Here is a 17,268-nt window from a genome sequence, read left to right on the forward strand (position 1 = left end):
CTGTTACTGTTTCTATTGTCTCAATAAAATAGGAGTTCTGGCCCTCTATCTAAAGTAGGGAGTAGGGAATAAGGGTTAGGAGAGATCTGAGGTTTATTCTGCAAGAATAAAGTACAAATCAATGTGGAGCAGGAAATAGTTATATGGCTACAGAGTGTTGTTGGATTTCTGGGGTGTGAGGACAGCGTATTTGAAAATGAAGACAACCTGGGAAGGAGGTTGAGCTCCTGAGGTTGACTCACTAGGTTGAGCATCTGGCTCTTGGTTTCAGCTCAGGCCACGATCTCATGGTTCATGAGTTCAAACCCCTCATCAGTCTCCGTGCTGATGGTATGGAGCCTGCTTGGAATTCTCTCTCTCTCTCTCTCTCTCTCTCTCTCTCTCTCTCTCTGTTCCTCTCCCCACTCATGCTCTTCCTCTTTTTCTCTCTCAAAAGAGATAAATAAAAACTTAAAAAAAATTATTTTGAAAATGGAGACGTTTGCCCTATAGTGTTGATGGTTTCTTACAGCGCTTGACTACCATGGTGTAGCACAGAGAAAGATGAGTGGGTTATGGCACATGTTTATCATCTGCTTTCACACTTTTATTCACAATACTCTACTTTTAAATACAGGCTTTTTGCTCCTTTTTCCCCACTAATTTAAGTCTTACCCTTTCTTCAAAGTCCTGCTCATATTACACTTCCTCTTGAAATCTTCCCAATATCACTAGCCCTCACAATGGAGACTGATCTATTCTGAAATATATTTTTAAGGAAATGAACCACGCATCCTAATTGTAACGGATGCATTCTGAAATATCTGAAGTCTTATATCCTTAAAATGAGTGGCCATTTATTGTTTTATTTCTTAAATGTGTACGTACTTTAAAAAGAATGATGTTTGATTTTAAAGTATTAAACACATAAGCTATTTAAGGACACAGTAATTCACAGGAGCAACTTCCTCAAATGTGAATTATATACTCTAGATACTACCACTGGGCTTCATCCCAGCTGTTCAGGGTGGTCTTTGGCCATCCTAAGTTCCATAAAACAGTTCCTGGTGGGCTCTGAAATTACAGTCACATTCCATAAACTTTAGACTTCTCTTAGCTATTCCTATTAGATAGTTTTTTTAAATGTAAGAGAAAAAAATTTTAAATGTAAGAAAAAGGAAAGAGAATGAACAATTGTGCCTGCCCTTTTACCCATAAGAGAGCACATTGCCCATAGATGGGAGAGTGGTGCTGCTACTTTAACACTTGGTTTTAGTTTGCGAGTGCCTCTCACAGTGCATTCATCTTGCAGTATATTTGATTGAAATTGTTAAAGATATGGATTTAATATATATCATGGTCATAAATGCACGATAACTCTGTCATCTGTTACTAACTAAAGAAGCAGCCACCTGTCCCAATGCTGGACAGAAAACAGAGCATGCTGGGATTATTGAGAAATGGGATTATCAGTTGCCTACGTGGCATTTTCCCAAGGCTCCTACCACCTACTGTCTATGATTTTGGACAAGGTATAACAACTAAGACTTCTCTCTGTCTTAGTTCTTGACTTGTAAATTAGAGAAAATAACAGCAACTACTTCAAAGAGTTCCTGTGAGGATTAATTAGCTAATGCATGCCAAGTATTTATGAGGCTTTCAAGGGTAATTTTGACTATTTCCTTTAGAATCTGATTCCCCATACCAGATGATGCAGCATCACACTAAGGGTGCTTACTTTATGCCACTTCCAGTGATGATCCACAGCAATTTGAGAAGACGTATCTGTTTCAGTATTGGTAATATTGGATATGGAGAGTGAAATGGAAAGATAGAGAACTTTATGAAGGATTCATGACAGTAGAATCTGTCTGCTGGGCTCCGTGAACATATATATTTCTTCTTTTGTCGTATAGTTCATCTAGTATTTACTTGAGCAACTGATAATGTCAATAAATGGACATTTATAAATTTCAGTCCCATACTTTAGATTCCAGTGTTTGAATATGTATTTGTACCCTGAATTGAAATGTGGGACTCAATAATAAGGTACATTTTATTATTGTTATTATTATTACTACTACTACTATGTTCATGATTTTCAGGTGGTTTTATCCCACACTAAAATATATTGTTTCAGAGATTTAAAAAGTTGCAGACTCCCATCATAGTGAATGGTGTCATTAGTACACAAATAAACAAATGCAGAGTACACTGGGGAATGTTTAAGCCTACCCTTTCCCTGATATCACAAATGACCTACATTTCCGAGAACACATTTTGCTGTCCGACAGAAAGAACACAAGTCTCTTGTCTAATATTATGAGTTAATTGAGAAAGCCAATTTGGAATCCCCACTGGATAGGATAGAACCTTGTATAATTAGACAACACAGGAAATCTCCTATGTGAAATACAGAGGAAACATAAGGGTGTATATACTATTACAAAATGAACATTTAACGCCCTTGAGATCTCCAAGCTCTCAGCAATTATTAACTGAAGGGACTCTCGCCAATAATCTGTTCAGTGTAAAATATGGGTTTTTTTTTTCCTCCTTGTCTAGCCTCTTGTAGATGCACTGTAGGGCCATAGTCAGATTCTGAGAAGTTCCTGATCTTAATTAAACTGCTTAGTAACTTTAGATACTGACTCTGGAGTTCCTGTCAGGCTCAGATACACTATCTCGTATTTGAAAAGGGTAGTTAACATCCACCTCTTTAAAATGAGCAGTTCTAATTTCTTAAATCTGATATTTTGGGTGGGAGTTTATAGTAGGTCAGGATTTTGTGAGGAGAAGAAGAGACTGGTCAGCGTCTCTAAAATATAATATTCCCTCCCTTGAGTTTGAGTTCAAGAATAAGTGTACTGTTAGGCTTTGCATGGAATTCCAGTGTATTCTTGGAACAGAAGTTAGTCTACATATGAGGAAAAGTTGACCATTGCCATAATGCTTGGTTGAAACTGGATTGTGGAATCACATTTTAAATAGGCTTAGGTTAGAAAATCAAGTTGGATGTAAAAATCAAGAATAGTCCAAGTTACCTCTGGAAACATTTAAATCACCCATTAAGTTACCATGATCAAAACTTAGGAATCATGCTTGAAATAGATATTTTATCTCTAAGTTTAACACCATGCATGAGTTAAATTCTGCCAAAGGAGGAGGTACTGTTTCTTCAGTTGGACATCAGGTGAAGTTCTTTTAATAGGCTCATGTTTAGGAGACATTTGTAATCTTTATTTTTTAAAAAAAATGTTTATTTATTTATTTTGACACACACACACACACACACACACACACACACACCACACACACACACAGAATGAGCAGGGGAAGGGCAGAGGGAGAGAGAGAATCCCAAGCAGGTTCCACACTGTCAGCTCAGAGCCCAATGTGGGCCTTAATGTCACAAGTTGTGAGATCATGACCTGAGCCAAAATCAAGAGTCAGATGTCCAACCAACTAAGCCACCCAGTGCCCCTGTAGCCTTTCTTTAAAAACTAGATTCATAGTTAGTACTACAAGATGCTTCTATTGACAGGCATGTTTAACTTAGACCTACTGAGGAGAGCATACATGTCTTCTGCATGCTTTGTTCACAGACCCACTGAATGCCAGAAGGCAGAATCCTCCCACCATTTAAATTGTACTCACTCTCCCTCTTCTTCCCCCCTCATTTCCTTCCTTTTATTTCCCCTTTCTCATACTTCATCCTTTTTCAATCATCCCTCACTCTCTTCATCTGAAAACTTACATGTCTCTCTTTGAAGAAAATTCATGTTTTTTTTTTTTAATTAGAGGAACTGTTTTCCACTTATACTGGGAGGGAAGTAGATATAAAAAAGGTTACTCAGAAGAAACAAGGTGATAAAATATAGTGTAATGATATGGGGAGGTAGGAGAAGAAAGAGAAACAATAGTATGGAGATGAGAATGACACAACAAACTTCTTTTCTGGAAATAAGTCTATGTGAGAGTGCTTTGAACATCCAAGCACTGTTCAAATGTTAGGTGTAGTTTGTTTAGGGCTGGCTTTGTGGCTGGAGAAAGCCTTTGTACCATTTTTTTCAGTTATTTTATTGTAGAATACATATTACATAAAGTTTACCATCTCAACAATTTTTAAATATATAGTTCAGTGGTATTAAATATATTCATAATAGTGTGGAACCATCAAAAAAGCCATCCATCTCCACACTTCTTTCATCTTTTAAAATGAAACTCTATTCCCACTAAGCAATGACTTCCCATTCCCCCATCCTCCCAGATGCTGGCTACCACTATTTTGCTTTTTCTGTGATTCTGATAACTCTAAGTGCCACACGTAACAATTTTGTCTTCAGAAACATTGTACTTTCTCAGGTCAAGGGAGGTAAATTTTATGGCATTTTTGTAGTGATCCTTCAATCACCCAAGACTGAGCTTCTGCTAAGTGTCAGGAGACAGGTGTATATGATTCAAAGATGTCCTGCAGGCATTCACAGTTGGAGAGGTATTGGCAAGTGTGATTTTTTTAGATACTGAGGCCTGCTTTGAGTAAAAAGAATCACAATGTTTATTTAATAAACAAATGTGTGAATAACAGACCAATGAGACTCACCCAATTTCAGAGGACATTAAGACAGTAATTAAAGCATGTGGGAGATCATTAATGCCTATATAGCATTTGGATTACATGAATATTACATTAAACCAGAATGATTGGAGTAAAACAAAAAATCTTTTAATCTGCTAAGGGAAAATTTTTTCGAAGATGGTTTTAAATTGACAATATTTAGAATATAAACATACAATACTCAAATTAGAAATTAAACATAAAAAAATTTTACATCAGGGATGCCTTGATGGTTCAGTTGGCTAAGTGTCTGACTCTTGATTTCAGCTCAAGTCATGCCCCATGTGAGGATCCGTGCTCAGCGCAGGCTCCTCAGTCACCTTTTATTTGTAGAGGGCTACACCTTTCCAATTGCTCTCCATCCTTCATTTCTTGTTTCCTCACAATAATCCCATGAGGTAGGTAGGATAAAGAATACTATTGTTCCTACTTTACAAATGGTGAAAATGTAGATCCAGAGAGAGAGGTTACCTGACCCAGACCCATGTACTGTCAGGGGCAGAGATGTCACTTAGACTAGAGGGCCTTGTTGACAAGACTGCCCTGCTCCTTGTCACTTCCACCTGCCTGCCTTTGATCCATCAAGCTGACAGCTCCCCCAAGCCCTCAAGTCCCAGATTCTCTCTCCCTCTTCTCCCCCTCTTATACACACTCTCAATCTTTCTCTCAAAAAAGTTTTTTTTTTTAATCAGTGGTAACTAACTATTGAAGATCATGTCAAGATGATTACAGATATAGGGAACGTTTATGACTAATATTTGAGAGGAAAATTCTGAGATTAATTATATTTGGTGATTGATGATCTATTGGGACAAAACTTCAAAAGGGTATAAACCATGCTGTAATAAGACATATATAATATTTTGATTATCCTCATGTAAATATTTCAATAGGAAAATAAAAGTATTTTATTTTGTTTGTATGCTGGGATGATTTTTCATCTGTTTTAAATGGATTTATGTCCTCTGGTATGCTGATATATATTTAATAACTAGCTAATTTATTTTAAGAGAAAAATAAAGCTCTCATTTATGACATTTGCCAATTGTCATGGTGTATACACTCTCACCATGGCTGATTTTAGGTTGCCAAAGTGATGTTTTTGAATATGGAGTTGAAAAGGAATACACAAAATAAGCTCTTGCCAGCTAGCATGAGCCCAGTCCAGCACACCTCTGTTTATGTATGAAATCATATCAGAAGTCAAGAATGATTTGGTGAAATACCTTACAACCTAATAAATCTGAAGAACAGTGCAAGGCAATCCAGTCTGTCGATCAACAAGCCTCAAAGTCAGAGAAGTTAAAGGACTAATAGTTCAATTCATGAATTTTAAAGCACATACTTTAAAAAAGTACCAAAATAAGATACATCATTTAAATATTTTTTTCTTTATTTAGAGAGAGAGTGAGCATCCACAAGTGAGAGAGGGGACACAGGGAGAGAGAGAGAATCTTAAGCAGGCTCCACACTCAGGGCAGAGTCAGATTCAGGCTCAATCCCCCAACCCTGGGATCATGACCTAATCCAAATCAGGAGTCTGACCCTTAAACAACTGAGCCACCTTTTAAATAATTTTAAACACAAAGAAACAATAATCATCTAGAGATTCAATTTCACTTCTTGTCACTTCATTTGGAATACTTGCATTACAGTTAATTACAACAAACATTTCTAGAGCTTTCACTGGATGCCAGGCATTCTTCCAAGCACTCTATATGTATCAGTTAATCTTCAAAAAAATCTGTTTTATAAAAAAACTAAATTGGAGCACAGAGAAGCCATTTGTTCAAGGTCACATCATTAGTACATTAATTAGCATGGGATTCAAAAAAACTCATACAGTCTATCTCTGGACTACCTGACGTCAACCACCACTCATACAGTCCCTAAAATTAAAGACTTCATGCAAGTCTAGCATTACTGAAGTGAAAGACCATACAGGTTGTAAAATATAGTTTTCAAAAAAAAAAGTATCAAATAATGAGTTAGAAGAGTAGTAAATATCACCAATAAATGTCTTCCTTAGTTTCTCCTCCTCTGTAAAAGAGTCACTATCAAGAAATTATGGAGTTGAAATTTAGAGTTTGTTACAATAATATCTTTTATTTAATGAAAAAAATGCTATATAGAAATTGTTACAGGGGAACTTTGAAAAATTGTGGATGCATAACTTGTTAACCACTTTAACTTGAATTTTTGTGAGATAAAATAAAATAAAGAAGATAATAATTAAGCAATATTTCAAAAGAAAAACCCATTGGCTTCAGAAAGTTGATGAAATTCTTCATTGTTTACATTGTGAGGATTAGCCAAATTTTCCCCAGAATCATTAAGGAATGCTAGGGCTGAATTGCCCTGTGATTTAATCCATTGGTGAATATCCTCTTTATCTAATCTAATAATTAAAACCAATAATGAAGGATTGTTTGTTTATACACAGGATGTGAAATCCTTCATATTTATAACTGAGATGTGAGGTTTTTTTTCTTTCTTCAAAGTTAGAAAGTCTGCAGAAACCTCTGATTTGGTAAAAGCATGGGCTTTCCATATTTCTGGGAAACTGAATTCAGAGGAATGGTTTAGAGACATCTGGGCAAGGACTCCAAATGTGAGTGTTGCTGGGCTGACTCAATATAATCCAAGAATCAAGAGAGCCAATGTCTGTAGGCATTGTCTAAATAGGATTATATAGATGGTTAGTGGGAGAGGTTTTGGAATGGTGATGTAAGCATGAATATAAAAGGGCAATGGCCCAGCAAGAAATCAGCTTCTTTTTCAAGATCCTGCTTGTAAAAAAAACATTGCCTCATTGCTCTTCTTAAGGAAACTAAAGATCAAGGGAAAGATATACTACATCTGGTTCTGCTCTGTTGGCCTGCTAACTTCTATTATTAAATTCTGTATCCTTGGCTAAAGGGTATATCTACAACTTAGAGAGGGGGTTTTATGTGTGTATGTGATTTCTTTTGCCAACCTATAAACCACCCACAACTGGAAACTGTACTTCTTATGTGCAGTTGAACAATGGTTTAGGCAAATGTATTATTAAGTGAAATTAGTCTCTATGTGTTAGTAATCTTTTGTAAACCTAGAAAGTTATACAAATATTTTCATCTTCCATAGTGTTAAGGAGTAGACAATAGTAGAAACACATGTATCTGAGATACGTGTACTTTCTAGTCCCCGTGGGTGCAGCATTTTATGTTAGGGAGTATGATCCTGGGTTATTACTAGAGCATTATGGCCTTGCTAGACTGTGAGAGACTAGGATAGTCCTAGGGCATTATTTACATACGTGGCTTTGTACATTATGGGTGGGTTATTAATATGCCTAGTATGTGTTTAGAAGGAGCTAGGTGAAGCTAGTCTCTTTAAAGATCAGGTCTATAATATAATAAATGTAGTATAAATAAGAACATTCATGTGTCCTAGGAGAATATAGAGGTTCAATTTATAAGAAGTCTATTGTCAACCTAGCAACCAATAAGAACAGCCAATGGTCCCAAGTTAGAAGAAGTTGGCCATCTTATGAAACAACACTCAGATGAACTTCAGAAACAGCCAAAAGACACTGGGAAGGAAACTATTAGAATGTAATTCAAAAGATATAGTGAATAAAAATGAGTAGGAATAGTTCAGTTTACCTGTTAAACTCAGAGCAGAAGTATCAGTTTCAAGACAGAAATCCAAGGAGACATTGCTAATTAGCCTTACATAGCCACTGGTGGAGATAAAATCTTGCAAATAATAATCCAAATGGATCATAATGCTTCAGTTGGCCTCCTTAGCTGGTGAACAATAATCAGTCATCTCAAGAAGACACTGCCAGCTTCATTTCATTCATCCAATCAATGATTATTGAATGATTGAGGGCTTCCAGATGAATGGTTTATTAACTGATAAACAATATTGAGAACCTACTATGAGTGAGGTTATGTACTGTGCTGGACGCATTTTCATGTACCTCAGATGTTACCTAAAAGAGTTAAAATTGCCAAAGAGAGGACCTGAATAGACATTTTTCCAAAGAAGATGTAAAGACAGCCAACAGATGAGATATATGTAAAGATGCTGAACATCATGAATCACCAGGGAAATTCAAATCAAAACCACAGTGAGATACCACCTTACAGCTGTTAGAATGGCTAGTATCAAAAACACAAGAAATAACAAATGTTGATAAGGATGTGGAGAAAACGGAACTCTTGGGGACTGTTGGTCAGAATATAAATTGGTGCAGCCACTATGGAAAGCAAAAAATTAAAAACAAAGCACCATGCAATCTAGTAATTCCACAGCTGGGTACTTACATTAAGAAGATGAAAATATTAGTTTGAAAATATATATGTTTCTCTGTGTTTATGTCCATTAATAGATGAATGGATAAAGATGTGGCATATACACACAATAGAATATTAGCCATAATAAAGAATGAAATCTTGTCATTCATGACAACATGAATGGATCCAGAGGGTATTATGCTTAGTGAAATAAATCAGAGAAAAACAAATACCATATGATTTCACTTATATGTAGAATCTGAAAGACAAACAAAACAAATAAATGAATAAAAAATCCAGAAACACATTCATAAATACCCAGAACTGGTAGTTGCCAGAAGGGAGGAAATTAGGGAGTAGGAAAAAATAGATGAAAGGGATTAATAGGTACAAACTTCCAGTTAAAAAATGGGGCGCCTGGGTGGCGCAGTCGGTTAAGCGTCCGGCTTCAGCCAGGTCACGATCTCGCGGTCCGTGAGTTCGAGCCCCGCGTCAGGCTCTGGGCCGATGGCTCGGAGCCTGGAGCCTGTTTCCGATTCTGTGTCTCCCTCTCTCTCTGCCCCTCCCCCGTTCATGCTCTGTCTCTCTCTGTCCCAAAAATAAAAAAAAAAAAAAAAATAAGGCACAGGGATGAAATGTACAGCATACGGAATATAGTTAATAATGTAATAACTGTGTGGTGACAGATGGTGACTACACTTGTGGTGAGCATTTTGTAATATATAGAATTGCTGAATCATATGTTGTACACCTGAAACTAATATAATATCATATGTCAAAAAAAAGTGCTAAATCAGAAGCAGCAGTAGCTCTTGTAATATTAATAAACAAACAAATTGAGCTCCATCCACCTTTTTTATAGACCCTGGTACATATCTCCATTATAGGACTTACCGTATTGTTTAGTAACTTGTTCTTATTTTTTATGACTTATTCAATTTTTTCTGTGAAACTGAAATATTTTTATTCCTTTTTTAACCACCCACATGGTCAACACTATTGCTGGTTAAATAAATGAGTAAGCGTTAGCCCAAATATCCAGTGGACAATACAGCAAAATAAATAAATAAAGATGTCAGAATTGAAATCTAATCTTTAAATTTCTAGGAAAGAATGGATTGTAGGGAAAAAGTATTATATGGGTAAATTATGTTCATGCTTATGTACATTAATTAGCTTTGTCTTTCATAAACCAGGTATCTTGCTTCTATGCTTTTCTGATAGTCCGTACATCTATTTCTGCCTTTATCACATTTTATAATGATTATTTATGTTTTTGTCTTCTAGTATTCTAAGAAAGAGCAAACCCCATTGAGGTGGTAAATGTGTACTATCCACATTTGTATCCTCAAGATTTATCACAGTGCTTGGCACACAGATTATCCTCAGTAGATTTTTAAGGAATGAATGCAGATGTGGTGAATTTTCTTGAGGTAGTCATAATAGAAGGCAATGCATTGAAAATAACAACATGTGAAATGATTCCATTTGTATGCTTCTACAAAATAGGAGATACCATATTATGTAGTTTATATGGGCATTTTAATACCAGATAACTGCCATCTAGTGAGAGTTCATCATGTTATATTATAGAAGACATTATTATTCCTTTGACTGAGTAGATACTTTTAGCTAAAAGTGAGTGATTACTCTTTGGAATGATTTGGTCCCATTTCTACTTTAAGGTATTGTATCTTTTTAAAGCAAGGGACTTTAGTCTTAAACTTTGGGTTTCCTCGTCCCAGTTCAAATAAAATAAAACAAAAACTTATTCATCCACCAGTCTTTTTGGTTTGAGTAAATGATATAATTATTTGTTAAGATTAAAGATCCAGGCATTATCCAGGCAAAATAGAATGTTTTCTTTTCTATTTCTACTTGCTAAGCCCCTCCCCCAGCCATTAGTCACTGCCAATGTCCAATCAATTAGCAGGTCTTATGGCTCTGACCCCAAATTATATTCTGAATCTCAGTTTTTACCACTTCTTTTCCATTAAGGCCTTGCCCTAATCATTGTAGTAGACTCCTAACTGTTCTTACTACTTCACAGGAGAGAAGAACACGTTTTGAAATCCACTGAAATCCATCAATGGCTTGCCCCGAACCCAAAATAAAAACCAACCTTCATACCATGTCCTCAGTGCCCTACTTGGTCTGGCCTCCTCCAGCTCTTCACCTTTACATCTTACTGCCTGCCCCCTCTCCATCCACTTCCAGGTCCCAGGCCTTCTTTTTTTTTTTTTTTTTTTTTTTTTTTAATTTTTTTTTTTTCAACGTTTTTTTTTTATTTATTTTTGGGACAGAGAGAGACAGAGCATGAACGGGGGAGGGGCAGAGAGAGAGGGAGACACAGAATTGGAAACAGGCTCCAGGCTCCGAGCTGTCAGCACAGAGCCCGACGCGGGGCTCGAACTCACGGACCGCAAGATCGTGACCTGGCTGAAGTCGGCCGCTTAACCGACTGCGCCACCCAGGCGCCCCTCCCAGGCCTTCTTATCACTGGATCATACTAGGCTTATTTTCATGCTCATGACTATTACTTTTGTTGTTCTCTTTTCTTAGAAATCTATTCTCATGGATTTCCACAAGGTAGATAATTAATTACACAGTGGTCTCTCATCTCTTTCTAGAGGCCTCTTTAAAATGGCATCCCTGCTCCAGTCACTCTCTATATAATTTCTTTGCTTCAGTTTCTTATTAAGAAATTAAATTCTTCATTTACTCATATTATTTCTTTACATGCTAACTTGTTTAATGTGTATCATTCCTCCTAGAAAGATTATCAGGTTTGTGTCTTCCTTGTTTGCTGTTACATCCTCAGAGCCTTGATCGGTTGTTGCTCACTGGGTATTTTTGAAATGACTTAAGGTTACTTCAGTGTAGGAAATGTGCTAGTTTTGTGATATGTAGACCAGGGATGGTGATTGCTATGGGCAATGTACTGGATGTATTGAGACCACGAATTCATGCCTCATTGTCCATTCAGGGTTTATAAGAAAGCAAGAATATTATATTTCAGACAATTCAGACTGGAGCAGGATTAGTTTCTCATGGGAGAAGTCCACTAACAATTTGAGGAAACCTAATTTGTTCCATTAAAAATATATTGAAGAAAATATTTCCTTCAATCATATTAGATATATAAACATGTTTATGTTATCTGGGGGGATTTGAGAGCCGGGGGAGCAAGCCATCTGCTGGGTTTCTATGCTATTACATGTCCTATATCACTCCGGGACATTGCTTAATTACTGTAATAGACATTATTTGCACACTGACCTTTTTATCCCTCCAAATGTTTGTGCATGACCTAGGAATTTTCCAAAGTCAATATGAAACATGTGGCCTGACTTTGTCAGCATGATATTGTCGTTATGTCGGTCACAGACTCCCAGGATGAACGTTACCACACACCAGCCGGCACAGGAATAGAAAAAGTTCCTCAAGGCCTAATTGGTTGAAAGGAAAGAACACAAAGATAACACACAGATAAAATAAGCAAATGCATTAGCATCAGAGATAATGGTAAAAAGTAGTATAAAAAGCGAAATTACATAATCGAGACCCACTTCTACGTCTCAGTTGAGAGAAGATTATGATTAAATGACTGGTTCTTGATATGCTATAGAAGAACATGAAGCAATTTCTTCTGTGGCTAATAAATGTTTTCATTTAAATTGGGAAAAATATCTCTTTCATTCAGTTGGATCTAATTTTCATAGCTTATTGAAGAGGATTCCTGGTGTATTTTTTTGATGTCCCAAGTATACAATATTGAATGATTTTTTTTCAAGGTAAAAGAAGAAGGAAAAATATGGCTCAATATTTCCTATCCCCAGAGAAACTTAAAATGTCAATTTTGAATATTTGAATTTGTAACACAGAAAAAACTGTATTGAGATATAGGTAATATATTATGTTTATCCTTACAAATATGTCATCCAGCTAATGTCCAAAAGTGTCTTGGTATAGTATACATCAGTGAATGTCTGTGTGGGTGGAAGCAGGTTATCACTAAGTCAATTGTGGCTTCTGTTTCTTTAATAAACAGAGGTTTCTTGCCAAAATTGCTCTTTGTTTTCAAATGTTTCCTGAGTACACATTATTTTCATCAGTGATACAACCATGACTGTAACCATGGTGGAGCTGTGAGTGATTGGTTGGGCCATGGTAATGGGTCTCCTGGAACGGTGTGGCTGACGTGCTGGAGTAGAAATCTATGTCACTGGATTACCTGTCTTAGTTCCAGATATCCCAAGTGCCTGAACAAGTCACTTAATTTGTCTCATTATATATGTTTCACTTACAAAGTGAAGATAATAAAAGATGCCCTATGTGTAGCTGTGAAGAGCAAATATATGCGTAAACACCTCAAACGATATAACCCCAGGGATTTGTGCAAAACTCAAGTTCTAATTTTGTGAATGATTACAAAATAGATTTCAAGGTAATGACATCTCATCTTTGTTATTTGACCTCCCAAACCCCATATTTTACTCCACTTCAATCTCATAGAAATCTGAAACCGATGAACTCTTGGGTCTCCCTATCATGGCCTGTGTTAACTAGGGTGACCAATCATTCCAGTTTGTTCAGGACTGAGGAGTTGCCTAGAATGAAGAAATTTCAGTGCTCAGGACAGTTTGGAGAAAATTCAGTGCTAGCCCTTATTGTATCTTTGTGTGAATTAGCATAAAGATGTTCCTCCCTCCAGGTAGACCCAGCTGGACCAGTTCATGCTTTGGCAAGTGGAATAAAGCCTGGATTTAAGCAACTCATTCCTCAGCTGGGAGCCCTGGTAGATGGCAGAACCTGCACAACTATAGACCACAGGCCAGATGCCAGCATGAAGGGAAGTGGGAAAAAATGTTTTCAGTCAAATATAACAGTACATTTTGTAAAGTTCTGAGATATTTATGCATTTTACAAACATTGGAAGAATAAGGCATGAAAAAGTAGAGCTCGGCAGAAGAAATGCATTGCAAAGGAAGGAGAGGGATTTATAGAAACTGGAGGTTATATACAGATAGGCAGAGATAACTTGAAAGAAGTAGTTTCAAGGAGCAACATCTCAAGAGAGATGGCTGTAAGAAACAAAACCAAATACAGAAATTTTATCTAGTTAATATACCATTTAAACTGGATCATTATTACTAAGCTGATGACTGAATGGATTAGAACTCAAGGTGTCCTTAATTTACTTTTTCTTGAAACACAATAGTTAATGATCCAGAGCATATTCTTCTTTAAGTACATTATTTAAAATTAGCTACAGCAGGACAAACCTTTTCATAATCTGCCTTTAAATGGTTGTGCTGACTGAACCATTTTTTGATTGTGTTTTCTTTCAATGGTCCTATCAGTCCAGAATGGCGATGGATCTTTGCTAGGGTGATGGCATCGGGCACCATCTGCACCAATCCTGGTTGATAAAAAAGAGATGATATAAATAATTTCTTCTTCACAAGATGAGGAATACTTAGGAAACACATCTTGACCTATGTGGCAACAATACTTCTCAGCACTACTTCAGTTATCCTTTTCTTTGTAAACCTTCTTTTCTGAAGAAGACTTATCTGGATGAAGAAGACTTCCTTCTAATTTTTCTGAAGTCCTGGGGAGCACTTCTTGTGTTTGGAACTATCAGAAGAAGCTTCACTATTTTTTTTTGAACTACAGTAGAGAGCCAATCTAGACGGTCTCACAGAACTCTCAGTCAATAAGGTAGTCGGTTAATTACTGTATGACTTGTGCATTCATTTACAGTTGAAGAGAGGATATTCAAACTTGTATAACAAGCGTATTTTATGATAGAAGAGAACCAAATACAATATCCATAACAAATATTTCAAATATAAAAATCAAGGTTCAGGGGCGCCTGGGTGGCGCAGTCGGTTAAGCGTCCGACTTCAGCCAGGTCACGATCTCGCGGTCTGTGAGTTCGAGCCCCGCGTCAGGCTCTGGGCTGATGGCTCGGAGCCTGGAGCCTGTTTCCGATTCTGTGTCTCCCTCTCTCTCTGCCCCTCCCCCATTCATGCTCTGTCTCTCTCTGTCCCAAAAATAAATAAAAAACGTTGAAAAAGAAAAAATTTAAAAAAAAAATCAAGGTTCAGGTTAATGAAAGCTTCATAGTTAAATGTCCCATTTCTAGGAGTGAACAGAATAATTGCAGTAAACATGTGGAGAGCCATCTGCTCCTTTCTTCTCAGCCAACATTAAAGACAAACTATGCTAATAATTTTTTAAAGGGGAGCATATATTGACTGAACTTCATTAGGACCTTTGCCCCACTGGCCATGTATCCATTAAGGCTTTTTTCATTGTGTTCCTAAGGTTATTAAAATGTAAATATTTTCAAATCTTCTGATTTTTATTCTGTACAGAATAGCAATTTAGACCCGGTATTTAATAAAACTGTCCAGACTAATGTCCACAAAACAACCTGTAATATACTGTTCTGTAAATAAAATCACTGAAAGAAATTAAAGTCTAGTACTTTTGATTTCCACAATCTTGAAAATTGCAAGAGTTGAAAACTCAAATGTCCAAAGAGACCAAGGACACAAATGAAACTATTTGAAAGGAGAGATGTTTGAATTTATGAAACTATTTCATAATCTATCTTCAAACATTCAGATTAAACAACAATTAATCAAATCACAGTGTTGGTAAATGAAACACTTCTCTGTGCTGGAGTTGGCCAGCAGTAGCTGGTTGCAGCCTTAATCTCTCTTAATATTTAATAGTCCAGTTGTGACTCTTAGACATCTACATTGCTGGATCAGAAAGAAACTTAAACATGGGGAGTGGGAATGGAATATCAAATGCTGCAGAAATAACCTATAAAGCATATCTGAAGGAAGGATGGAAGGAAGGAAGGAAGGAAGGAAGGAAGGAAGGAAGGAAGGAGAGAAAGAGAGACAGGGAGAGGAAGGAAAGAATGGAGGGAGGAAAGGAGGGGGGAAGGAGGGAGGAAGGAAGGACATAACTGAATACTCTAGAAGTAAATCTTGGGCTTATCCTTAATATCATAGTACTTCTCCTTTTTCCCCAATAGTATTTGGCTCTCATGCAGGTTTTCTCATGTGTATTAAGTGAGATAGAAAATGTATGGCTTTACATTTTGTATTAATGTAATAATTTTAGAAAGAGGTGATTTCTCTTTCTAATACTGAACATTTCCTTCCTCAAATTTCCAGTTTCTCCACTTAATACACCTAAAGGGAAATCACCTTCTATCTGGTTCCTTAGTGCTTCATTGCCTCACATTTGACCATGTCCAAAATAAAGACTTAGATTATTACACCATTTAGATACTGTGCTGTAGCAATGTCAGTTACTTTCCAGACCACATTTGTCTTTAGGGAATAAATCTTTGCTAAATCCCAAGCCATTTATCATAACACTTACATTGCTGACTACCTTGAAAACCTTGCACCTAATTTTTAACAATCATGGTGGCCAAATTTTGTCTATTAATTAAAACCATAAATTACATTTTATACATTTTAAGATAGTATGTATGATACACGTTTTAAATACTATCAAATCTGTGCACATTGAGTAATATGTATAGTTCTATTCTTATAGTCCTTGAATGCAGAGATTCTCCAATTTTAGTGTGTGTGTGTGTATATATATATATATATATATATATATATATATATCACTTGGGGGTCTTGTTAAAAGGTAGGCTCTAATTCTTTAGGGTAGGAGTGAGGTCTGAGATTCTGCATTTCTGACAAGTTCCCAGGTGATGCTAATGCTGCTGATTCCCCGGGTCACATTTTAAATAGTAAGTTTCTTGGGGACAGAACTTTTCAAGGTGGTGTCATATAAGGCAGTGGATCTCAAACTGGGGTGCATAAGAAATAATAGAGCAGCTTTTTACAGTCACAAAGACTTGAGAACCCCCTCCTCTCTTCAATGTCTACGTAGAGAATGTGATTTAGTACCTGGTTGGGTCTAGTTATCTCTACTCCTCCATTTCCCCTAAGTAACTTTTACACCCATCAAATTTGGAGAGCCAACAATAAAATAAATCCTGTGCTCCCTTCAGCAGCACATGTAGTAAAATTGGAACAATACAGAGAAGATCAGCATGGCCCCTGCGCAAGGATGACATGCAAATTCATGAAGCTTCCATACTTTTCTGCCATTTGCACCAACGTGGATGGAACTAGAGGGTACTTTGCTGCGAAATAAGTCAGTCAGAGAAAGACAGACACCATATGTTTTCATTCATATGTGGATCTTGAGAAACTTAACAGAAGACCATGGGGGAAGGGAAGGGGGAAAAAAGTTACAAACAGAGAGGCAGGGAAGCAAACCATAAGAGACTCTTAAAAACTGAGAATAAACTGAGGGTTGATGGGGGGGTGGGAGGGA

General features: G+C 36.8%; 1 protein-coding gene and 1 non-coding gene across 2 annotated transcripts in view; one reads left to right on the forward strand and one right to left on the reverse strand.

Moving 5' to 3' along the window:
* Window positions 1–17,268, reverse strand: part of PIK3C2G (phosphatidylinositol-4-phosphate 3-kinase catalytic subunit type 2 gamma) — a 352,823-nt gene that overhangs the window by 102,961 nt on the left and 232,594 nt on the right. Inside the window, exons 23-24 of the mRNA XM_058743529.1 lie at window positions 14,166–14,302; window positions 12,160–12,329 (exon numbers count right to left, since the gene is read on the reverse strand). Of these exons, the coding sequence (XP_058599512.1) occupies window positions 12,160–12,329; window positions 14,166–14,302 (307 nt within the window). The remainder of the gene's footprint in view (window positions 1–12,159; window positions 12,330–14,165; window positions 14,303–17,268) is intronic.
* On the forward strand, window positions 16,927–17,033 carry LOC131484124 (U6 spliceosomal RNA). The gene has a single exon (XR_009248035.1). It is a non-coding gene; the product is annotated as a U6 spliceosomal RNA (small nuclear RNA).

The sequence above is a fragment of the Neofelis nebulosa genome, chromosome 8, assembly GCF_028018385.1.
Source record: "Neofelis nebulosa isolate mNeoNeb1 chromosome 8, mNeoNeb1.pri, whole genome shotgun sequence".
NCBI lineage: Eukaryota > Metazoa > Chordata > Mammalia > Carnivora > Felidae > Neofelis > Neofelis nebulosa.